Source organism: Protopterus annectens, chromosome 7.part1 (assembly GCF_019279795.1).
Source record: "Protopterus annectens isolate FY-2018-M chromosome 7.part1, PAN1.0, whole genome shotgun sequence".
Lineage (NCBI taxonomy): Eukaryota > Metazoa > Chordata > Ceratodontiformes > Protopteridae > Protopterus > Protopterus annectens.
Window position 1 is genome coordinate 195,051,031 of NC_056740.1, and position 26,918 is coordinate 195,077,948.

A 26,918-nucleotide genomic window follows, 5' to 3' on the forward strand; every position below is an offset into this window, starting at 1 on the left:
TGCAAACTGGGTGTCAACATCCTTCAAGAAAGTCTTATGCAAACAAATGATTGGAGCCATAGTCATGGCCTCAAATTCTATGCAAAAAATGTATTATTATCCCTTTTGATAAGAGCAATATTCCTGCAAATTACCACATCAGTGACAATACCCTAAGTATGCACTCAGCGGTGAGAGATCTGGGCAGTCAGCTTGACAACAACCTTGCCTTTGATCACCATGTTTCCACAGTGGTAAGAAAGGCATTCTATATGACTCATCTCATAAGTAAGGGCATTGCCTCTAGAAAAGGAGATTTTATCACCTCCCTGTACTCTTCACTCATTAGGCCAATAATTGAGTACAACACCCCTTTTGGTATGTACCTTTCAAAGCACCTGCAGCAGTTGGAGAGAACACAAAGGTTCCTCACAAGGAAAATTCAAGGTCTTCAGGAGCTGTCCTATGTGGGTCAGCTGAAATCACTGTCACTTTATTCTGTATCATACAGACTACTCGGAGGCAATCTGTGCCTTACTTATAAGGTGATCTCTGACCATGCTTTATTGTAAATGCTGCACATCCGGAAGTCAAATGACACACTGGTTAACCACTAAGTTCCTAATGTGGTATGTGACATCAGTAGAACCTGCTGGAGGGACAGATTTGTCTCCCAGAGGTCACCATACCTTTGGAATAGCCTCCCACCTCATGTCAAACAGAGCATCTCATTGGCTGTCTTCAAAAGCAATCTGGATGATTGGATGAATAACTGTAAATTCACCCCAGGGGTTCCACCTATGTCCCTGTCGGACAGAGATAATAGGTGCTTATCGTAGTAGCAAGGGTAAATTTGGCCAGGCTTGTAAGGCTTTTGGGCCATTTTTCTAGTAACTTCCTATGATGAATCACATATTTGTTCCCCCTCACCAGGGCAAGTGTCAGCCAGGAGAGGCACTCATTCAGACAGCCATCAAGGGTAGTTTAGCCTGTTTGTTTTGCTGGTCGTAATCCCACAGCAAACACTTGGCTAAGCTCTGGGTGAGGGTTTTTTAATGGAATGACCACAGAAGCTGTCCCCTATTTCCACGAGGGGTATACCATCCAAGAAGTCCTACCCACAGGAAGAAGGAACTGTGGTTTCCCCAGTATTCACTTGAGAAGTTACACTAACTCTCTGTGCCCCAAAGTGCATACAACTCTCACCCCATCACCCCTGGAGAGCCAAGCAGGCTATGCCCCTTCACTTTTCTACTTCCCTGACTGGCTACTTCAGTGCTATTTCTCTTAATCAAACTCTAGTCACCCGAGTCACAGTAATAACTCCATCGCTCTGTACCATGGAGCCAGGATCCTTTAGATATTTTTAAACAAAAGTAATTTCAGAATTGCAGGAGTGACCTGGTAATAGCCTCGTCACTACTGCACAATCACCCAGAAATTCCAAGTCCTGTATATTTTGACAGCCATGGCTCAGATTCTGGCTTACTGCTTGTACCTAGCTCTTTCACATCATCATCTGTTGGAGAGTCAATCATTGGAAGAAAGGATACTTACATTTGCAGAGAAGATAATGAACATCCTGTTTGCCATGACCAAAAATAGAAGATGCCAGCCATAGAATGTCTGAATGAAAAAAATGTACAATGTACAGATCTGCCAGAACAAATGATCTCATCTGTAAGAACTGTTAGTAGGGAACCTACAGCTGTCTTAGGTAATATAACTTGTAATGGTGTTAGGATGTATTTTTCACAAATCACATATAGAAAGTAGAGTCAGGTCACCATGAGTGAACAGAGTTTTTTTAAAAAAATGTTCCGTTTTAAAAAAAACGGAAATGTGTAGAACATTCTAGTCTAATTTTGGGCATGTGTGAGTTCGGACAGTATGGTGTGCATTTCTCAAGGTCAGGGAGGAGAATTTTTGCAGCAGATATTTTGCAATATTTGAGAAACACGAGGTAGAATTTTTTCCAGGTTGAAAATGTAACAGTTCACAGATACCAACATTTGATGCATCTCTGATGGTTGTTAATGCTAGGAACATTTATAAATAACATATTTTTTTTATTTGCTACGTTCCCACAAGATTGATGTTCTTGTTTGTGAAACATGGCTAAAGAGCTATGACTGGAAACCAGTTCTGTCAGGGTATAAATGTTTTTACTGTAACAGACAATGTAAAAAAAAAAAAATCAAGTGGAGGTGTTATGATATGGATTAAATATGGTTATGAAACCTGCGATTATTACGTGTTTAATGATAACACCAATACTATATATTGTGTAACTATGGCAAAAAGACAGCCCTGGAACACATTTTTGGAGTGTATAGACCTTTGAAGTCAAGTGCAGATGACTCTGAGGAATGCATGCATTTCTTGCACAAAACACAGGAGGGAAGAATAATAGTGGCCGGGGATTTAACGTTTACCAGAAACAGACTGGATTAATATTGATTCAATAACATCAGTAAGGAAATCATTTGCAACATATGTTCAGGAACAGTTGCTTCAGATTGTAAAGAAAACTACCAGGGAATGGAACGTACTAGACATTGTTTGTGTTCCTAAAAAAAATATTATTATTGCTAGATAATTCTGCCAAACTGTAATCTAAACCAATGCACAGAAGATTAATTAGAGATTATATGGAAAAAAGTCACTATATATTAAACTAATTGGAGTGATGTATTCAGTGGAAAAACTGCAGAAGGAATGAAAAGTTTTGAACAAGAAATTGAGTGTAACAAATCAAAAAATACTTAACATCAAAATCTAGGCATACAGCGTTGGGGAAATATATTTCTATAAGAACAAGATATCTGATTAACGTGAGAGAAAAAAAATATATAAGAAATTAAAAAGATGTTACAACTACAACTTTGAAAACAAATAATCTGTACAAACAAATAGTGTGAGAAAAGATGAAGAAAAATTATAGGAAAATTTATATAAAGATATTTAGCATAATGGGAAACCATCTTATAGATACATAAGATGTGGAAGGAGTAAAGTTATATAAATTGATAAAACTGTGTAGATTGTAAAATGTATTCTCAGACACAGCAGATTATAGATATATTTACAAAATCTTAATCAAAACAGTTTGGCTCCACAAATGGGGTGAAACGTTCTAGTGACATCCAGGTAACCTCAGTTACTGGAATCAAATTAGATATTGAAAAAGAAATATATAAACTGGATCCAAACAAATCACAGGGAGGAGACAGAATTAGTAATGATGACCTGAGAACACATCAGCAAGAACTTTATAGTACCATTATATCTTCTAGGTTAGTACTAGGCTAACTGCCTTTGTGGGCCATTTTAAGCATAGCCATCCACCCCATCTGAGAATTAAACCTTGGACCTTGTGTTTGTAAGGTAAACCCCTTAACCATTATGCCAACCTCCCATCTATTATTTACCAGGCCATGTAAATATGGAGAGATTCTTCAAGATTGGAGACATGCACTTATTAAACCTATCTTTAAGAAAAAGGGGGGGTAGGAAAAACCCAGAGTCATACAGACCCTTAAGTTTACTTTCATGTTGTGGAAAAATAATGGAAAATGTAATGTTGTATAGGTTATTGTCAGAACTGAATAGATTGGGACTTAAAACCATACATCAGCATGCATATGTTGAAAATAGATCTATTACCACGTGTAACATGATGTTCTATAGTAATATAATTGCTGTGAATGAAAATTTGTGCTGTGATATAATTCATATAGATTTAACTTCAGCATTTGATAGGGTCATATGCAAAACACTGATCAATAAATTAGAGCAACTAGTATTGATTTACTCTTGATAAGATAGATAACCGCATGGCTTACAAATAGGACATGGCAAGTGTCATACAGCAAATGGAGAGGTAAAATTCTTGGTTACAGTCAGAGTATTCCACAGGGCTCTGTCATAGGCCCTTACTTGTTTAGACTGTATCTTTCCGACCTATCTTTTTTTATCTGAGGTGATCTACAGTCTGTATGCAGATGTCCTGAAATTGGATAAACTGATTACATGTGTTACGGATAGGGCATGTCTGCAAAATAACTTGATTAAATTGACCATTTGAGAATAATCTGGTAAATACATCTAAAACTAAGCATATGAGATTTGGGAGACATAAATTGAAAGGTTATTATTTAATATAGCAAACAGTGATTAAAACTGTAGATTCATTTAAGGACCTGGGTACATTAGTCGATCCAGATTTTGGTTTTACTAATCATATCAACCAATTGATTAATGATAGTTATAGAACCATATGTTGTATAAAAAGATTTATTAAGTCTAGGAAATCAGAAATTAATTCATTGTTAGTTATATTAGACCCAAACTTGAATATGGAATAACGGTATGGAAACCTTACAAGAAAACAAGCAGGAGTAAACTGGAAATATTACAGCAGAAATATACCAAGGACATCCATGGATGTGAAAATTTAAATTATGAAAAACTAAAATATCTGAACTTGTACAGTATATCTTTTCGATATTTAAAAAGGAGATCTTAATTCAGGTATATAGGCCATTTAGAGACAACTACTTCTGGGAATGTTTTTGGTTATCAAAAAGTAGTATAGAATCATCAGACATCCTATGCTGAAGATTTTATAGGAATAAGAAGTGCACTAATTGGTTCTCTGGCAGAGTAGCTGATGCATGGTTCTGATATTTTTAAGAACAGCCTGGACAATTAATATGGGGACAACTGTTTTGTATATTGGCAGGCTAGAAGGGCATTAATGCTCCTGCTTGAAATATTTATATGTATCTGTTAGAGGTGTGAGTAGTGGGCGAGTCTCCCCTTGCTGTCTTTCCAACTTGCTCATTTGTATTCCCAGCTGTGTGTAATTGTATATACACATGCGAGTGTATCTTCAAAATAATTAATCGCAACAGGGTTGGGAGGGTGGCCTAATGGTTAAGGTGTTTGCCTTACAAACACAAGGTGCAGGGTTTGAGTCTCACAAGGGATAATTGGCTAGGCTTAAAATGGCTCGCAAGGGCAGTTAGCCTAGTACTAATCTATGAATCTGTATGTTTATCCAGATGTCATCAAAACACAGCCACCTGCTTAATTTCTTACCCCGTTCCTAGTTCAAGCCAACTAGTCAGTGGTACCTGAATAGGTGTCCATCCCCAATCTAAACTAGAGTGGACCACCCAAGAAAGTATTGGTCCTTTTTAATAAATGCAGTCATGACAGTAGTCAAGTTTGATGTGGTATTTGTCTTAGCAATGTTTTTTTTTTTTTTTTTTTTAACTCCAGCAAGATAAGGTGTACAGGTCCTCATGATAGTTTGGGACAACTGTTGTCTCAAGACAATCCACCACTGTAGTGCTACCATATCTTTTAACTGCCTTATTTGGCTTTTATGCCACACTTTGTTGCTGTGGACTTTTATACAATGCATAACCCCAGTTACACCAAAACATTTATTCCAGCAAGCATGGTGTATACGGGTATTAGTGTTTTTCCAGTTTTCCTGTGGAAGCTGCTGTGATGGTTTAGACTATCACTTTGGGTTCCCTTATGAGTATGTGTAGTGCTAGCTAAGTCTTTCATTTACAGTTATGCAGGGCTGTCTGGACATAGGTCCCATTTCTTCACTCCTTGTCTTTTAACCCCATTCTTGTGCCCTCAGAAAAAATGTACTGAGTGATTGTTTCCTTATCGTAAGGCCTCCCAGCTTTTTAAAAGTTCTAGTATGACATCCAGTCACCCACCTGTTTGAAAATAAGAAGACAAAGAAAGGAAAAGTAGAAAAGGAGATTTGTAATGGAGAAGTTAAAGAAATAGAAACTAAGGTTATCGAATACCTGCAAAGTGAAGGATTCAGTGTAGAAAATCAAATACAGAAAGCACCACAACAGGATAGAGCAATGGATATCCACATTAAGGGGAAACCAGTGGAACAGGAAACAATTGGTCAAGTGCCATATCAAGATATTTTGGAGCCTTCCACAGGAAACCTAAGCTTTCACTTGAAGCTAGACACCAAGGAAGGGAACAGATAACTGTGAAAGCTTTGATGCAGTCAATGTTGAGGAGTGATAGGCCAGTGAGTTCCCACATGACAGAGCAATGGATGGCTCAGGATGAAATTGAAGAGAAGGTGCCACAGGCAGCTGCTATAGAACTTTCTATAGAACGCCCACAGGAAATGGAAAACAAGGGATGTGCCCTCAGTTTGGAAGAAAATGAGCTAAGAGAAGAGTTGCTTGATTTAATAGACATGGATAGATATATTAAGATTGAAATAGACTGCAGAAGGTCAATAAAACGCAAAAAGTTTGAAGTCTGATAAAACTAATGCAGTAATTACCACTGTCCATAGAGATCCATGTGATATAACAGAAGTAAAGAGTATATACTACTGTGCTGCTAAATTAATAACTGATAAAGTTTTACCACAAGAACACAGGGTAGTGAGGGAAAGGAAGGGGAGAAATCAAATACCATCAAGGAATTATTGAATAGAGAAAAACTATAAAGCAGTTAAGAAGTGTCACTGTTAGAAGACTATAGAAGAGAGAATAGATCAACAAAAATACTAAGAAAGATGTGATAAAAGCAATGTGCAGTATTAGAACAGATCAGGATCCATCATGCACGATCACAAATATCACAAATAAACTAAAAATTTCAGCACAGGTGAAAAAACTTAGAAAATACACAGATAAATATAAAGGAAAAGTACAAAATAAGCAATTTGTTGATGACCCAAAAAAGTTTTATAGAGAACTGGGAAAGAAGGTAAAAAGAATTGAAAAATGCCAAAAAAGAGGAAATAGATACATTTTGGAGAAGTAACTACAAAGATGCTGTGGAACATAGCAAAGATGCTAAATGGATAGAAGAAGTAATTTAGAAGAAAACTCAGTTATGGCAATAGAACAAAAGAGCAGTAAAAGAAAGTCGTATGGATCTCATTTGCTGTTAGTCATAGTGGGGAACTGTAAAAAGGGGAAGAATTTAAGTATGGCATGGATTGACTACAAAAAAAGCATTTGATAGTATCCCACATTCGTGGATAAAAGAGTGCTTAAAAATGCATAAGATACATCCTACACTGATAGACTACGTTACAGTGACCACGAAACAATGGCACACCACTGTGCAATTAAGACATGATAAAGGACAAATTATTATTCCAGGGATAAAAATTCAAAGGGGGATATTGCAGGGTGACTCTCTGTCACCATTGCTATTCTGCCTTGCCATTAACCCATTAAGCTGTTTACTTAACAGCTTAGGCCATGGCTACAGTTTGGCTCCTAGATAATAGCAAAGTGTAAAGACTTCATCTTCTCTTTGTCAATGATTTAAAACCGTGTAGCTCATCAGATGAAGAACTGAAAGCACAGCTGCAGGTTGTCAAACTTTTTTCATATAATATAAGAATGTCATTTGGTCTTGATAAGTGTACAAATGCAACCTTTAAAGCAGGAAAAGTGCAGCACCAGGAAAACATTGGGACAAGAATGTGATATAAAAGAACTGGAACAAGAGGGAGTGTATAAATATTTGGGAAATGATGAAGGATCAACAATAAAACATGAACAAATGCGAATAAAACCTAGTAAGGAATACTTTAGAAGACTTTAATTCTGAAAAAAACTGCATTGAAATCAAGGAACAAAATCCAAGCTATAAACCAATTTGCTCTTCCTGTCCTAACGTATAGTTTTGAAGTGATTGACTTGCCCCAAAATATGTTAGATTAGATAGGAACTCAAGAAGGATACTTCAAGCTCATAAAATGATTTATAAAAATAAGTGTATACCAAAATTATATATTCCCTGTTCCCGAAGGAGGGATGGGCCTCCTTGAAATTGATTACATGTATAGAGCTGCAGTTGTGGGACTTCATACATATCTGCTGACCTCACAAGACCCAAATGTAGTGAATGTTTTGAAACATGAGGAGAATAAATCTAAGATGACTTCTCTGCTTAATTTAGCAGAAGCATATCGGCATCAAGCAGGAATGGAAATCAAACCAGAAATGGATAAAAATCAGGAAGCAATTGAATGTGCCAAAAAAAAGAAAGAATGTAAGGTGAGGGACCAGATGAGAAGGCAAGAAATGTGAAAAAACGTAAATGTAGTTGCAAGTATAGAAAACATAAATGTAGTTGCAACTATAGAAAACTTCTGGAAGAACCTCATGTTGTTCAGGAATGAATGCAGGAATGGTTAAGGAGAGGCAAATTCAAACCAAGAGATGAAAGGTTAATATTGGCAGCCCAAGATATTTACAAAGTCCATTGAACATGTGGAAGAAACAGACACATGCAGATTTTGTAAAACTGAATTGGAAACAGTCACACACCTTGTTGCTGGTTGTGACATACTAATGGCAGAAGGACTGTATACTGAAAGGCATAATAATGTGGCAAGACTGTTGCATTGGGGATTGTGCAAACATTATAGTATTGAAGTGATTGAAAAAACACTGGAAACATTAACCACAAAGCATCATAGAAAATTATGAATTTTATATCACATGGGATCACGCATTACCAACAGTTCAAAAGATAGATGCTAGAAAACTAGATATAGTGGTCTAAGAAAAGAAGACAAAAGTAGCACTGATCACTGAAATCGCTACAGCCAGTGACTACAGTATCTTGCACACAGAGACACAAAGTCATAAAATATCAGGATCTGCAGGCCAAAACGAGAGCAATGTGGAAGACCGATACCCAGACAGTTCCAATAATAGTAGGAGCAACGGGTCCTATAAAAAGAATCTACAATTGTATTTAGGTACATTACCAGTCCATGTAACCCTGCACGAATTGCAGAAAGAATCATTAGTGGGCACATTGCGGGTGCTGCGAAAAGCACTTTTGACTGACGTCAAAGAATAAAAACAATACTAATTTCAAGAACTTTAATCATACTTTGACGTAGGAATGGGGTCTATTCCCATCATAGTATTAGAAACCCAAAAGATTTGGAAAAATACAAAAGATTGAATACTTAGTTCTGCTTTGAAGTAGCTGACATTGTTATCTTGTGTTCTCCAATGTTTTCTAAAGATTTTCCTGTCAGCTTCAGAAATTACTTTAACACATTTACTGAAACAATATTTAGCTCTTGTATAGACCAGGCAGTGTGCCACTTAACCTACTAACTGCATGCATGTTTCACTCTTGAGCAGAAGAGTTATAAACCTCACCTACTGCTCCTGGTCTGTTTGTTTTTGATTGCACCCACATTCAAACGAATGAATAAAACTGTTAAATTATCCCCTTCTTTATTTTGAGGAAGTACTTTAGCGGTGACTTTGACATCCTGAGCCATGTTTTAACACCACCTTTTTGCATGCATTTGGGGAAGGACTCGTACTAGTGCTGCTTTTTACTTTTTTTTTTTACTCTTTCTTCCTCTCATCAAAATTTAACCTAATTCTGCTCTTACTTCCTTTGCAGATCAATTTGTTTTATTCTTCAGTGTGCAGCAATCTCATTCCAGCTCCAGTTAAGCTGAATTTTTGAGATACTCTGTCGACATAATGAATTGCTACCAGGCTGCTTCCTGATTTAATGGGCTTATCCTTGTTTAGAGACACATGTGGGAATCCTTGAGTTACACTCTTTAATCACTTGCACCATTGACGTTTCGCCATACTCTTCAGAGATTCTTTTGACTTTCCTAGCTTACTCTGTCTAAAGTAAAACAGCTGCTGTGCAAAATATACTTTTGCATATTTACCTTATGGCAGAATGGGCATACGTGTTGGTGATAAAACTGTTTTGCGGTAGATAGAGAAGTGCAATTTGCAAACTCCACACCAGTTTCACAAAGTAATATTTCAGGGTTGACCCTACATATTGTGCAACTGTAACAATATATGCAAGGCAGGCACTCTGCCTTTAAAGAGACTGATAAATGAACACTGCTGCCTCTGGTTATGACCAGCTCTACCACTACTCAGTTAAACATCATACTAAATAGCTGAAGAGCGGAGTTACAAACACTGACTTCCCAAGAAGTCAACCACCTCTCCTTCAGCTCAGTGCCTTTCAGTGCTCTTTGCTTCGTTACCATTGATAATTGTATTTTTGTTAAAACTACTTTAAACACACACACACACACACACACACACACACACACACACACACACACACACACACACACAAGCATACTCTATTTCCAGGTGGGGCTGAAATACTCTTGCCAATGCTAGTAGCATTTCCTTCTTTTTATATTAATGTAGTTCCACCACTGTTAAAATGAACCATCCATACTAATAATTTATGGAAGATGTAGCTAATCAGTCTCCCTTTTCTAAAGGTGGATGTCAGCAGGTATAACTCAACAGCTTTGTATAGTTACCCTAATATTAATTGACAGCTAGCTACAGTCTTTTAAAACTGAATAATGGCATACTTTGCTTAACAAAATAATAGAATACAGCTTGAATGAAATATGAAATCCACTATGTACTTGTACAAAGAAATGTAAAATAAGACATTTTGAATTGACGGTATAAGAAAAATGCGAACAGCTGGTTGGTTTTACTACTATCACTAAATGAGGATAACTGGAATTCATCTATCTCTGTTTTATACCCATTTTCAGTTGCAAAAGATAAACAGGCTAGATATACAGCCATGAGCTGACAGATTCTGGGCAGCAGACTGACTATATTCTCATCTACAGAACATATAAAGCTTTTCTGTACACTTGGGGGGGGGCATAGACTGATTGATTCAACTATTGAACTGATTTTCAGAGAGTCACTTTACTCAAAGAAACTTCAGATGACGTCCTGGAATGACTCAGCAATGGGAAATATTCAGTTAACACATTCCTTTTAGACAAATCACCCTTTCTGCTTTAGATAAACTTCTGGCCCTTACCTTTCCTCTTACTCAAAATTTTAATTCCAGATAACATCCCCCAAAGTTGCTTATATATTTTTGACAGGAAGTATCAGTCTAAAGAACCCAAGGCTCTGCTAATGTGTAGAATGAAACATTTTCAGTTACATTTGTAAAGAACAGGGCATAAACATTGGGAATACCTTATGTATCACCTTAGAGAAGTAAACTCTTACCCAATATTTTGATCTGACTTCCTACATACATAACCAAGATAAGTGCATATGCTTCCACGGAGGACATGTGACATAAAGCCTCAATGCATTAATCTACTTTCTTATTTATAAGCTAAGATGAAACACACTTAACAAAGAAGCTAAAAGCAAAGCATTCCTATGGGATATACAACACGGCACCCTCTTAATATCCTCTTTTACTTGTTTTCTCCCTTTCACACTGTACAAACTGTGCATAGGTACATATATAGAAGGGTATACTGTAGCTTTGTGTCTTCAACTACCTTCACATGTGTAGATAGGTGAGCTTGTACAAATGCTGTTTCCTTAACATATTTTATTAATTTTTATGAATGTTCATAATTGCATACAGTCAGTGTTGCACTGTACTGTTTTCTTCAGATGATTTGTATTTGTTTTTTTGTCCTTTGTAGATCTGGGATGAGACTGAAAATGGTTCATTGAGATCAGTGCTGTACTCTGGTAAACAAATTAAAAATCTATCTAATATATATATATATATATGTGGGTTCCTATGAGTTCATCGAAATGCCAAAACATCGACGCTCACTTCTTTGACACGAAAACATCGACTCTTTATATCATTGACATTTCACGTAAGCGATCCTCCCCCTCTCAGGACCCATGGTAGCACTTGTTTGTCTGCTACAGCGCATATGGTTCAAGTCACTACCTACAATTTCCCTTGACAGCGTTGTAATTTACGTCGCAATACACACACAAGTGCTACCATGGGTCCTGAGAGGGGGAGGATCGCTTATGTGAAATGTCGATGATATGAAGAGTCGATGTTTTCATGTCGAAGAAGTGAGCGTCGATGTTTTGGCATTTCGATGAACTCATAGGAACCCATATATGTATATATATGTGTGTGTATGTATGTATGTATGTGTGTATATAATCTATATCTATATATATATATATATATATATATATATATATATATATATATATATATATATATAATATATATATATATATATATATCTGTTCTGTAGAACTTACCACAGTTCACATCTTTGTTTCCTCTTTACTGACAAAATAATTGTGAGTTTTATATAGGTTTTCACATTTTATATCTATGTGCATCTATACTAAAACAACAATTACATGTTTTACCCAGTTTTCACATCTGGTATAGTTATCTTTCCATTCATTTAGTGTGCCTGGTTGTTAAACGAAACATTTATTTATGTATTGTTAATTCGGTTGTCAAAATAGATAATAACTATCTGTACTAGAGCCCAGTGCAGGCATTAACCAAAAAAAGCATGAAATTTAGAAAGATACAGTACTAAAAAGAACTGAATACCATTATAGAACAACAGTTACACGCAGAAAAAAATTGTGGTAGTAAGGGACTGCTGGTAAGGAATGAAGTTTATGCTGGTATATATTTATATTCCGCCTAAAACTGCTATTATTGAGCTTTAAAATGTTTGGGAGAAATAATCAGCTTTCAGCAGTCAATATTACTTATAGGTGACTAAAATTTGATTTGCAACAATGAGGATGTGTCTGAGAGGCCTAGAAGGGAAAATATAACAAACAAGGGTAGATTTCTGAAGAAATTTATGAAATATTTGATATGAAGGAAGTGAATTCAGTAGTAGGAACTCTGATACAATTTATATATTATTCCCTAAGGTATAATAACTAGGCTAGACTAGACAGAAGTTATATTTCACAGGAACAAGTGCGTTTAATTGAGAACTTTGGCAGAAATCCAATAACTATTTCAGATCATGCTCCGATAATTACTTGGATAAAAATGCAGAGTAATGAAGTAAAGGTGAGACACTGGTGCTCTCCTGCCAACTTGTTAAAAAGAGAGGAATTTAAGGAATGGGTAGCGAAAATTGCTCAAGAGTTATTAGGGATGATATAAAGTATTCCAGAAGTTATAACTAGTGGATGAGATAAAATGCAAGTGGAGTTTCAAAATAGGGTAGAAAAAAAAAGAAAAGGAGATCTGGTTAAGAAGTAACAAGAATTATTTAGAGGCGCTGACAAAGTTTAAAGTATTACAGAATAAGGGGAATCTCACCGAACAAAGAGGCATAATTGCAGAGTGCTAAAAAAAATAAGGAAGTACCTGGATAAAATACATGAGTTTAGAAAGAATGCTGTTAAGCAACTTTTTTTTGATAACTCCAGAGTTCAAAAACGTTTGGCATGACTATTTAGCCAACAGAAGGTAGAAAAGGTTGTTGCCAAACCCAGGGAGCCTATGATAAGAAAAATAAGCAAAGATCCTGTAGATGTACAAGTATTAGAGATATTCTGGAAATGTTATGAAAACGTTTATAAAGCAGAGACGTAGGGAAATCAAGAAAAAACACACACAAAATATTTATGAAAGACTTAAGTCAATATTAGTGGCAGATGAGGCTCAAAAATGAACAGTTAAGACAGAAGGAGATGAGGTAAAGGTGGTGATGTATAACCAATCTGCAAGAAAATCTCCAGGAATAGATGATATTCTGGTGGAAGTTTGGAAAGTAGGAGGGAAGAAAGTGATAAAGGTCTGGAAGGTCTTGTTTAACAGTATTTTAAAAGGAGGGGTGTCACCAACCTCCTGGAAAAAAGATGTGGTGGCTGTAATACCTAAAGATGGTGAAGATCCATTAGAGCCACATAGACCCATTTCAATTTTAAACCAAGATGGCAAAGTGTTTATGCCTATAATATCTAAAAGAATGGCAAAGGTGATGTCAAGATTGATAGATATGGATCAGTGTGGTTTTGTAGAGGGGAGGTAAACATATGACAACATTAATAGAACAATGATGATCCAGAGGGGAAGCAGAATGTAAGAAAATACTGCTGTTGTTGTTGGGTCTTGGTGCAGAAGAAAGCATTTGACAGAGTAAGCTGAGATTTTATGAGTAGGGCAATGGAAGCATTTGCATTTCCTGATACAATAAGGTTAATTAGGGTGATATATGCGGGACCAGAGGCAAAATTCAGATTGGGAGGGTTCCTGTCTGATAAGTTGTATTTGAATAGACAAACTAGGCAGGGGGTGTCCTCTTTCTTCTTTGTTATTTGCATTATATTTAGAAACATTGGCAAAGAAAATAGGGAGTCAGAAATTCAAGGATATAACTGGTATGATGATCAAAAAAGTTGGTTTTACTTGCAGATTATATTATTTTGCACCTGGATGGAACCAGAAAAGGACATGTCAGTGTTGTGGAGCATTCTGGGTCAGTTCCATTTTTTTTTTTAGGTTATAACATTAATGAAGATAAAACAAAGGCTATAGCTATTAACTATGTACCCACACAGAAATTGGTACAGCAATACAAATATTAATGGGGACGTAATAAAATGAAGTATTTTGGAGTATGGATTAAAAAAAGGAGTCTGTTATGGCAGTTAAGGATGTGTGGGAATAGACTAAATAAATATAATACAAAAACTTAGAAACTGGAAGGTCTTTATTGTGGTCATGGATAGGAAAATACAAGCAGTAAAAATGTTTAGTCCCTTTAGTTTTATACACAGGTCAGACATATGTTTATCAGTCAGAGTGCAAGCTGTGGATAGTAATTAATAAAGAGTTGAAGGATTTCATCTGGGAGCGGAAGAGGGGGTAGAGTCAAGTGGGATAAGTTGATACTCCTAATAGAATAAGGAGGTTTAGGATTACCTGATTTGAAAGGAAATTTTAGACGTACACTGTTAAAGCTTTTTGCAAAACACAAGCAGAAAGCTACAATTCAAAATTGAAAGAGATGATGAAGCATGACGGTAATTCAAGAAAAATGAAAGAGTGGGATTTTGGGTGCAGATTTTTAAGGAGAACAGCAACAGCTATACAGAATATTATAGTCATAAAGTAGCAGAAAATATACCAAGAGCTAAGCCAACACAGGAATGGAGAAAGGAGATTCTGCCAATAGGGATTACTGCAATTAACAGTACAGAGAATAGGCAAGAATTGCAGGAATTTACTGAGGAAGGTGGCAAAGACACCAAAGTATTGGGAACAAATAATTGGAGTGGGACAGGTACTAGAATGGGAAGTGGGACAGGTAATAGAATGGGAAGATGCCAAGAAGACAGTTGGATTGCAGGCTAGAGATAATCAGGGACTGATCTCAGAGTATGTATGTATGTATGTGTGTATATATATATATATATATATATATAAAATGTGTATATGTATGTATATATGTGTGTATATGTGTGTGTGTGTGCGTATATATATATATATATATATATATATATATATATATATATATATATATGGTCTAAAATGCAGAAATTTCTAAACGCAGACGACGAGCACCGGAAGATCGACAACGGAGAAGACTGACAGTTGAGAATCCCGATGCTGAGAACACCGACATGTTAAAGTAAGTGTGCGATAGGGACGGACGTTAGGGTCAGGGTGTGGGTAAGGTAAGTGTGTGATAGTGACTGACATTAGGGTAGGGTGCGGGTCAGATAAGTGTGCGATAGTGACGGACTTGAGGGTTAGGGGCAGATTAAGTGAGTTAGGGTTAGAGTGCGGGTAAGGTAAGTGTGCGATAGTGACAGGCCTTAGGGTTAGGGTTTAGGTTAAGTTTATTGCATAGATATTTGTGTATGTAAGGTTTAGTGTAGGTTTGTAAGGTTTTTGGTGTGCTTGTGTTGTGTGTGTGTTTTTCGGGAAAGGTATTTGTTTTGTTGATTGTCGGGATTGTGGTTTGTCAGGCATGTGAAGTTTCGTGTTTTTGAACTTTCTTTTTTTTGGTTTTGTCGTGTCGGTTATTTCGTTGTCTGTGTTTTGGCGTGTCAGTGTCATCAGGTAGACCCATATATATATATATATATATATATATATATATATATATATATACACACACACACACACACACACACACACACACACACACACACAAAGGGGTTGGGGAATCCTAAATGAAAGACTTGCACTGGTTGAGTTTTTAATTGAGTCTGGAACAAAATTTCCTGTTTAAGAAGAATAATTAGTAGGGTATATGGAATATTGTAGGATAAGTATAGGAATCAATCAGAGGAGATCAGAGAAGATTAGGAAGAGAGATTAGATAAGCAATTCACAAAGAAACAATGGGTTTGACATGTGTATGGCTCCCAAATATGCAACAAAATCTAGGAGATTTAGGATTTTTGCCCGGAGGTATTTGCATAGATGCATTTATACCCCAAGCAGACTCCAAACAATTTTCCTCAGGTAGATGTCAAATGTTGGAGGTATAATGGGGAAGAAAAAGGTAAGTGGGAGCATATTTTCTTAGTGTGTGAGTTGGCAAACTTTAACAAATCCCTACAGAGTACTCTGTTAGGAAGAGTGGTAAATGAGTGTAACTAAGGAAATTATTTTTTCGAGCTGGGATACAGGGTCTGAATTGTCTAGATGTAGTATGGCCTTGTTAAATTTAATTCTGGTGGCTATTAAAAAAATCGATTACTAAACAATGGAAATCAAAGTATAAACCAGCTATACTCGAAGTAATGAATATATATGTCTGTGTATATATATATATGTATATATATATATATATATATATAGATATATATATGAGATAAAATAACAGGACATGCAATCTTTAGAAAAGGGCAGGAGTAAATTGTGTAAAAAAAATGGAAATTATGGGGAACACTATCTGAATGATTTATGTGAAACAAATGTTTGAAACAGTGTTTAGTCTTTTTAAAAGTTTATATTTTTTATGAAAGCAAAACCTCTCACAATCCCCATGCAATGGAATGTACTTCCTGTATCCTCCTCCATGATGTAATCAACTCCAGTATCTCTGCAGCACTGGAAGAAGAGAGATTTCCACACAGTGACATGTGACGTGACAATCCGTGTATGTTATTAGCCAAAGGCATTTTTCATACAGCTTGATATCACACAAACCAGTGGTTCGTTGTTTGCATGATAACACACCTGCATCGTTTCTTAGACTAAATGCAGTCTTTTACTAATGATTTGAGCAGTAGTGGTCCAAGTATTCTCTTTTTTGAGTGGTCATGTGATTCTACATACTCTAGAGATCATGCTCAGAGATGCATCATGCTCAAATTTACAATCTCATAATCTGTTTTGCTTTTGGTCGTATCAAGATGAAGCAATTTTGATTATCTTATTGCTTTTGGAGGGGCACAGAGGTATTTTTTATTGTGTTGAGCTCAGTAGGTAGTGTCCACTTATTCTTCATATTCATTTTATGGCTACTGAAGTGTCTGTCTGATGGACAGTGAGCTACCCTGATGAAGAATGGAATGTAAGAAGTGTTGATTTCTCAGCACAGATACATGAAGCTATACCTATAATGTGCTATTAGTTCCTGTAAATCAGTCATTAACACAGAACTGTGTAGGTTATCAATACATAAGGACAATATAGCCATCTACTGTACCCATTACAAATGAAAATATGGAGCTGGAGAAAGGTCTTGTTCACAATTGCAAGAGTAGCTATTCAGGCCATGATGTGAAGCTAATTGGTAGCACACGTCACTACAGAAGTCTGTAGTCATAAGACTCTGCCCCAATCTCATTACAGACTGTCCATGCCAAACTAAGTGCTTCTGGTTAAGGGATGGTTATAAGATTGTCCAGTGCTGGGAATGGTAACTAGAGCATCTGTTTTTCTTCTGCCTGCCACCACAGTCTGTTTGTATGTCATCAGCATTGCAGATACACATTTGGCATTGACAGGTACTTGTGGGGCCTTTTATGCCAGAAACAGATTTTATGCATAAAGGAATATAAACTTGGTATGTTATTATAATGTTTAAATTAAAGTGTAGATAGGTATATACTATTGTTTTTTTTGTATTTCTAATGCAGTTATTCTTACATGTCCTTTGTTTTAAATCCAGCTGTGTTGCCCAACAAGTGCTGATACTGCAAGGTTATGATCCTCTTTTCTTCTACATCTGCCTCTCTGGATACGGTAAAATTCAATCCTTTACAATATAGATTACATGCTAACAAGAGTAAGAGAGAGTTCTACAATTAAACTTTAATATACTTCTAATTAGTTTGATTTTTTTCTGTTTCTCTCTCGTTTGGAGATTATAACCTCTGAGTGGCATAACCTCACAAATGTATATAATTAGTTTGAATGAGCTAAAAATCTGAAAAGCTGTTTTTCTTTCAAGATCATTTTCCATGATGAGCAAACATCTTTGACACTAAAAATACTCCATATGGATATTTGTGTTTTGTTTTGCATATTTGTGTATGTAGATATATATATATATATATATATATATATATATATATATATATATATATATATATATACATATATACACACACACACATATACATATATATATAAAATCATATTTATATTTATCTGTTTTGGCAGTTAGCTTTAATATACAAAAATGTTGAAATGATACACATGTAATAAACAGACTCGGGGCTGTGTGTTTATTAGAAGTGGTGGACCACTTTTAACCAGGTGTGAAAGTTACCAGATGGTTATCATTTCAGATAGAGCAAAGATATCAGTAGGACTGTAATAAGTCAGAATTATTGGCAGCATTATCTTTTTTATTTATATCTGTCTAGGTATTTGTGTATATGGATTTCATCTGATTGGTCAAGTATTGAGTTGGTCAACGGATTTTCCGGTATCAGGCATAGATATCCCATTTTTAAATGACAAGATGAATTATCTAGAGGCATCTAGTTGGGTTTAGGTGGCAAAGCAATTACAAGCTGCCTCTATCCAACAGTGGTATAGGTGCTAGTCCTGGGGAAATTTCTGCTTCCCATTCATTGATTTGACTAGGGTTAAGGTTGAACTCTGCTTCACATGGATGGGAAGAATTTTCCAGAGTAGGGGTAGTCTCAGGCACATGTACCTGTCCCTCCATCATGTTCTATTCAAGTTGCAAACAAGGTTTAGATCATTCAATTCAGTATTTTAAATGCGGTTAGACATGTGGTTGTACAGCAAGTCCATCAGTACAGGATCAGATGATGCTTTGTAAGCCAGGCACATATCACATCTCAGTAGTCTGTAGGAGACAAGAGCATAAAGATAAGGCTTTGAGGAGGTCTGCTTATTCCATGTTGTTAATGTTTTTTATTCTTTTTGTGAGGAATCTATGTGGGTGTTTCACTTGTTAAATATGCTTGGTCAGGTGCATACAGGAAAGGAGCATTGTACTCAGTGATTAACCTAATGAGGGATGGGTGTAGCTGGACAGTGGCGTCCATTGACCTGGATGCCATACCCTTACTTATAAGTTGAGTAATGTAGAATGCTTTCCTTACAACAGTAGGCAAGATGGCCAAAAGGCCAAGTCATTGTCCAAATATGTTTGTAGGCCTCTAACCACTGGGTATATTCTTAGGGTTGTATTGTCTATGTGGTAATTCCCTGGGGTGGCTGGCTTTCCAAAAATACTATTATGCATTTTTTTGGCATTCAATTTTAGACCATCGCTCTGGCACCAATTATTAGTTTGCGGCAAGTCCTCTTGGAGGATATGAGTATTCTTGGGGGATTCTGTGATTGCAGTGAGCTTGCAGTCACCCAAAAACTTGGTCAGCCAGTGTGGTCTTTGACATTAACTTTGACTTCTGAAAACTAGATGACAAAAAGGAGCAGCCCCAACACCATGCCCTGCAGGACTCCACAATTGACTGACCTTTTTGTGGAGGTAGAGTCCTGACTTCCTGTATCCTATGTATGAGCCATTTGGTTATCCAATGAGTGACATAAGGGTATACTCCTAGTTTCTTGAGTTTTCCAACAATGCCTGAAGGGAGAATAGTGGTGAATATTTTTGCTAGTTTGAGATAGGCAGTATGTACCATCTTGCCCTCATCCATAGCTTTGGTGACTTTCTTGAGAAAGTGTACCAGGTTGAGTAGACATGATCTGCCTTTGATAAAACAAAACTGTGTTGGGTCCAGTGGCTGAATGTTTCCTGTGTCTTTATGGTATCCATGATAATTCTTTTCATGGATTTACATAGGAGACAGACATATGGATTTGGAGTTACCCAGGTCAGTAGGTGGCCTACCCTTGTGCAGAGAAATAACTATTGTAGTCCTACAATCTCTAGGCATGAAGCCAGTTAGGAAGCTAAGGTTAAACACTGATTTTAGGAGGAATGGCAGGTCATGTTTCATGCTATTCAGAAGGCATCCTGGGATTTTTTCTGGGCACATAGATGCAGTATTATTTTCCTTGGAGATCGAATTGGGAACTTGTTTGCTAGTGATAGGTAGGGAGGGGGTTATGGTCAAGGGTATCTCTTGAGAGGTGTCACAGGGAAAGTATGGTGAAACTGGAGCTAATGTTATCAAGTAGTAGGTTTGCTATATCTTCTGGCTCAGTATAAGTGGCTGTGTTTACAGTTAATCACACTTTTGTGCGTTATGTTTGAGTTTGCTGAGATAGCTGAAGAAGGCCTTGTGATTGTCAAATTTGGCTTTGGTGGACTTGAAGACTCCTGAGATGTTCTTCATATTGATCACTGTTGCAGTAGCCTTAACTGTGTTTGTTATATCCTGGCAAGGGTATAACAGCTGACCAGCTTCCAAAGCTTCAAGGCACCTTCCACTCACCCAAACCATCAGTCATCTCTAGCTGAGCTCAGTGAAAAAAAAGGCTTGGTGCCAAGCCTTTCAGAGCTTTCCTGCCACCAAACAGTATGCTCGCCTGAAGCTTTCAAGGATCGACAGTCAGCTTGTGCTGTTCCTTTGCTGGGCAGATAAGTTCCCTTTGGTGAAAAAAAACTTCCATATAAAAAATGTTTTGTTTGATAACACTTTTTTGTTCATAAAAGTTATTTAAAGCTAGGAACGTCTGTTTTAATGGGCTGTCATAAGACTGTATTATACTTTTAAATGATAGCTCTTTTTTTATCTGTCAGATTAAGAGTTGTTTAATGTGTTTAAAAACATTTATTCTGTGGAGAAATTGTGTTTGTTACTTTTTTGGTCTGACAAAGGTTTTTTAACTGTTTGTTTTTTTTTCTGCAAAAAAAGTGATTTTTAAAGACTATAACTTTTCCCTGCTTTCGCTGCTTGTTTCCCCAAGCAAAGAGGCACCATTTTCAGCTTGACGATGGAACAGACTGTCGGTCTCGCAAATGATCCTTCTAGCCACAAAAAGAAAAAAATTAAGCAAACAGCCTTTGCCACCACAGCAGGTTGATAATTTGCCTCAGCCACAGATCAGTGAATTTGCTGTGTCCATTAGTTGTACCTCCGACTACTCATCTTTTATCTTAGAACCCTCTGTAGCATCTACAGTCGCTATGGACTGAGGGTTAGCTACTCCCTCTGCAGCTGTTGGAGTCACTTCAGAGGCCAAGAGAGAACCACTGTAGTCAGTTTTGGGAGAGAGATCAGGGAAGGCTTCACTGTTTTGTCTGAATGCTGTCCCCATCTCTCGTGAAGCAGCTGCTGCCATTAATAATACTGCTGGCCCCATTTTTCCTGGAAAAAAAAAAACGAAACAGAAAACCAAACATGTTCTTCCTCCTCAAATTTCTTTGGCTAGGAGTAATTTACTGGGAATGGCTCAGAGTTTAATTCAGGGTATTGATTCTTCTAGTGAGGTAGTTTCTGGTAAAAGAAAAAGGGATATCTATTTTCCTAAAGAGTGAACATTCTGAATCCAGACAGCAAGATGAAGGGACAGATACAGTTGTCTCCTTGGATTTCCGATTCAGACTCCGTGGGGAGCTCAGTTTCTGATTCTGCCTGTGGGCGTTTCTCTTTGAGATATTTCCGGAATGTGCCAGTGTTTTCAGTGGGATAACACTGAGGTTTCTCAGTCCCTTAGAAAATACTATGAGCTGTTACAGAAGGAATTTCCAGAACGTTCACCTGTTCCTCCTGTTTCTGTTATCTTTTGAGGATGTTTATTTTACTGCTTCCAGTTTTCCTGATAGTCAGCTAGCTGTCCCTAAAAAGGCAGATAGGATATGTAAAGTTCCTCATTCTTTTAAGTTTTTATACACTCTTCCCAAACTTGACCTAACAGATGTAACTTTTTAATGAATTCTACTGCTGCTAAACTTTTACTTAATTCCAATCCTACTCTTTATGGTAATGATGGGAAGATTATTGCTAAGTATGGGAAAAAAACGTATGTGTCTGCAACTTTGATTTTCAGAATTTTGAATGGTCAGGCTAATATGATAATGTTTGTGATGACTAATTGTGAAAGTAGGAGGAATTTTTTGTCTGCAGTTTCTTCTTGTGAGGAAAAAATTTACTTTAATGTAGTTTTTTCTATTGCTCAAGTAACTATTACTATTGTACAGGTAACTACTAGTCGGTACTTCTTCCAGGGCTATGGCTGCTGGTACTATTTTGAGGAGGTTTGCCTGACTGCATTCTCTAAACCTCCCCAGTGATGTTAAACATCAGATTTTAATTTCTCTTTTGGATAGAGATTTAGTTTCTGGCCCCTATGCTGCAGAGGTGATTAAAAAGTCTGATGAAATGGGTACGTTGATACCTTTTCCAAATTTACTAAGTGACTATCTAACCCCGCATCCAATTTTGCAAAAAAAACTGTCTCAACAAAATTCAAGTAAATAAGCATTTAAGAAGAAATAGCAAGGGGGCATCAAAAAAATTCTGGAAGCTTCCAAAACCAAGGGCAGTCCAACAAGTAAGAATGCCTGTTTAAGGGAACTTGTCCCCCTTCCACTCTGGCAGCTCGTTTTCCCTTCCAAAATGTCTGAATCTCCATTTTTCTCTATGGCTACAGATAGTTTCATATATATGGGTTCTGAAGATGATTTGTCAACTTTACAGGTGGTAGTGGGAGGATATTCTTTCTTTCCAGGGCAAATCCCTTATCCACCAGACACCAGACACTTTTACTTCCACCTGTCTTTTGTCACACGCTGTCCCAGGGAGTGATAGAACCAGTTCCTCCTTCCCAGGTAGGAAAAGGTTTTTATTCAAGGATGCTTGAGTGCCAAAGAAAGAAAGAAAATGCTTGGAAAACTGTTCTGAATCTCTCTTTTTCTCCGGTTTGTGATGGTGCCCAAGTTCAAAATGCTGTCACTTCACAACCTTTTGGCTCCTCTTCCTCATTCAAGTTTCCTGGAACACTAGATTTAAAAGATTCATCACATCCGTATTCATCCAGACATTAGGTGTTTCTTAAGGTTCTGTGTGTCTGGATCACATTTAATTTCTCTGCCTTACCCTTTGGACTATACACTGCACCAAGAGTGTTCACAAAGTGTCTATCTCCAGTTAGAGCTTATTGCAGGCTAAAGTGTATCCATATTTAGAGGACTTGCTTATCTTTGCAGAGTCTTTTTCAAAGTGTCAGAAATCTCTCACATGGTTGAGAGATCTGTTACACAAACCGAGATTCCAAGAGAACATTCAAAAGCCTTTTTTGACTTCACCACACAAGATTGTATTACTGGATTGTCAGCTAGACACCTCAATACAAAGAGCTCTTCTTCCACAGGTCAGTAGCCATAAACAACTTGGACTTTGCTCAGGGGGCAGTTCCAGGAGGGATAAAAGTACAAGGCGTGTTGAAACCAAGGACAAATGCAAGCACATAAATAGCTTCTGGGTTGTCAGCTAGATACCTCAGTACAAAGAGCTTTTCTTCCACAGAAAAAAAAAACAGATCTGCATCTTCTTCTAAGGTTTTCCACTCTGACTTTGGTCACAGTGAGAGAATACCTCAGGATTTTGGGTCTCATAGCATGTGTAATTTTCATGATACCCATGGCAAGACTCCATATGAGAAAGATAAAATAGTATCTGAAATCTCTTTGGTCCTAGCACCAACATCCTTTGTGTTTTCAAATCACAGTGCTGCGGTTTGTCAGAAGGGAAATAATTTAATGGAGACAGCAACTATCCTTAAATCAAGGTCTCCCCTTCTTCCTCCCTGTTCCAAAATGTTCAGTAAACACAGACATCTCGGACTTTGCTTGGGGAGCAGTTTCAGGTGGGATAAAAGTGCAAGGTGTGTTGAACACCAAGGACAGATGTGAGCACATAAATGTAAAAGAGATGCTTGCCATGTTCAGTGCAATTCTCTCAATCATCTTTGGTTCCTGGCACCTCTTCAAGTTATTACAGACAATACCACAGTCATGTGGTACATCAGCAAGCCAGGGGGAACCAGGCCATACCGCCTTTGCAGGCTAGTCATGTTAGCTTGGGTATAGCTTCACAGCAAACTCTCACTGTACAGGCATCCTACACTCTGTCGTAGCACAAGTGTGTGGCAGACAAGCTGAGAAGGACAAGGGAGACCTTCATGAATGGAAAATAGATCGGAGAGTCTTCCAAGATTTGATCCCTTTGTAGGCAGTTCCTCAAGTAGACTTATTTGCCTCCACTTTGAGCAGTCATGTAGCAAGATTCTGTTCTAGGACTCCATGCAAGAAGCCCTGGAAGAGAAATAACTTTTCCTTCCTACTGTATGTTTTTCTACCATTTCAGTTGATATCCAGGGTACTTCTGAAGATTCAGAAGGAATCTCCCAAGATCATTATGGTGACCGCCTTCTGACATAGGCTACAGTGGTTCTTTCCTCTTGTGGAAATGGCCAGGGGCAATTGCCACAAGCTTCCTCGCAGACTGGATCTACTCACACAAAATCAGGTGAGTTTGAGATACTCCTACCCCAATCAATTTCAAATGATTGCCTGGATGATAGGGTTTTCATTCCCTTTAGGTATCTGTTTACTGAGGATGTGCAGTAGGCACTAATGGAGGCAAGAAAGCATTCTACTTGAAAATCATATGTTAGGAAATGGAAAAGGTTTCGTAGTTGGTGCCAACAACATAACTAGCATCTATTTAGGGCTCATTGTTCTCTGGTGTTACAACGTTTGTGTGAGTTATTACCCTATGGCCATTCTTACTCCTCCATCAAGGTCCATTTATCTGTCATTTCAGCATGTCTGTCCAAAGATGATCTTCTTTCAATGCATTCTAATGTCAAAATGTTTTTGAAAGAAGTTTTGCATAAGATGCACCCAAGAAAACTGGTGCCCCCTCCTTGGGGTCTTAATTTTGGGTTAGAGAAGCTGACACTTGCTCCATTTGAACCAGCTAACCTGGCTGACTTGAGATTCTTGACATGGAAAATTGTTTTACTGATTTCTCTGATCTCTGCAAAAAGGGAAATCTGAGCTGCAAGCTCTTATGGTGAGTCGACCATATCTCATTTTCTATCGAGACTGTATTTCTTTGAGAACTAATCCTTCTTTTATGCATAAAGTGGTGTCTGAGTTTACTTTAAGCCAAACTATCAATTTTCCCTGTTTTCTTTCTTGAACCTAAAACGGAAGAAAAAAACAATACTCCATACCTTGGATGTCCACAGACAACTCTGGTTCTATCTTTACAGAGCTATATCTTTCAGATCTTTGGATACATTGTTTATTTCTTGTGAAGGTAAGAAGGGACAACCTGTGTCAAAGCAGACTATTTCCAATTGGTTTCCTAGGGCTCTTACCTTTTGTTAAACACAAAACTCTTCCAGGGAAGGGTCAGGGCCTACTCTACCATGGCATTGGGTTCATCTGTGACTTTTTGGAAAGGGTTGGATTCCGGAAGTATTGTAGAAGCATCAACTTGGTCTTCTTTACATACTTGGAGGATGTCCACATCACTAGGGGAATTGATGACAGCTCCCATCGTGCACTCATCTGCAAACTTGGTCAGCCATAGCCCACTGGTTTGGGCCTGTACCTCAGAAAAGTATATCACAAATAACAGAGGCCCCAACACTGAATCCTGGGGTACGCCACTTGATAAGGGTCTGCTGCTTGAGGTGGCTTCCTGGGGTACGCCACTTAATAAGGGTCTGCTGCTTGAGGTGGCTTCCCCTATTTTGACTAGGTGGGTTCTACCAGTAAGCCAGTTGGCTACCAATCTGGTAACATACGGATTGATGCCCAGTTGAGAGAGTTTATCTATTATGCCCGAGTGGGGAATAGTGTCGAAGGCTTTGGCCAGGTCAAGGTGGGCGGTATGCATTGTGTTCCCCTCATCCATGGCTTTGGTGACTTTCTCAAAAAAGTCGACCAAACAGACATGACCTCCCCTTAATGAAGCCAAACTGTGTGGGATCAAGTGTTTTGAGGTTGCCAATATCCTTGTTAATGAGGTCCATGATAATCCGTTCCATGGCATTACAGTTAGGCTGATGGGTCTATAATTTCATGGATCAGTGGACGCTCCACCTTTGTATAAAGGGATGACAGTGGCTGTCCTCCACTCAGCCTGATGGTGCTGCAAGTTCCTGCCTGAGTTCATGTAGGATCAGCCTGGGATGTTATCAGGTCCCATGGAGGCTGTATTTTTTGCCATTGAAAGAGCAGTAATGACCTGATCCCTAGGTATAAGGGGAAGGGGGCAGGTACTAGGAATGTCCTGATTTACTGATGTGGGGGGGACAGAGGGGTGAAATTTTTGCTGAATCTGTCAGCCAGCAAGTTTGCTATATTTACGGCATTTGTATATGTATATATGTGTATGTGGTGTCCTTGACCATCAGTTCTGAACAAATCTGAGTGCTACCTTTGAGATTACGGACATATGTGAAGAAGGCTTTATGATTGTCTCTAGTAGATGTGGCCAATTTGGACTCGAAGTTTGCTTTGGAGGATTTCCCTAGTGCTCTTATTTTCTTGTTTAGGCTAAGGAGAGATTGCTTCCAACTGGGCACCTACTCATTCTTGGTCCTAGTCAGCAATTTTTTCCTTTTGTTATAGAGTTTTATTGCAGATGTCCACCAGACAGATTTACTCTTCCCTGGGGAGGATGATTTAGTCCTGTCAGGTATTCCTGATTCCATGCATCTATATA

General features: G+C 37.7%; 1 protein-coding gene across 1 annotated transcript in view; it reads left to right on the top strand.

The window, feature by feature from the left end:
* LOC122807687 overlaps nt 1-26,918 on the top strand; it is a 1,034,636-nt gene that overhangs the window by 275,122 nt on the left and 732,596 nt on the right. Inside the window, exon 5 of the mRNA XM_044078639.1 lies at nt 17,954-18,027. Coding sequence (XP_043934574.1) covers nt 17,954-18,027 — 74 coding nt within the window. The remainder of the gene's footprint in view (nt 1-17,953; nt 18,028-26,918) is intronic.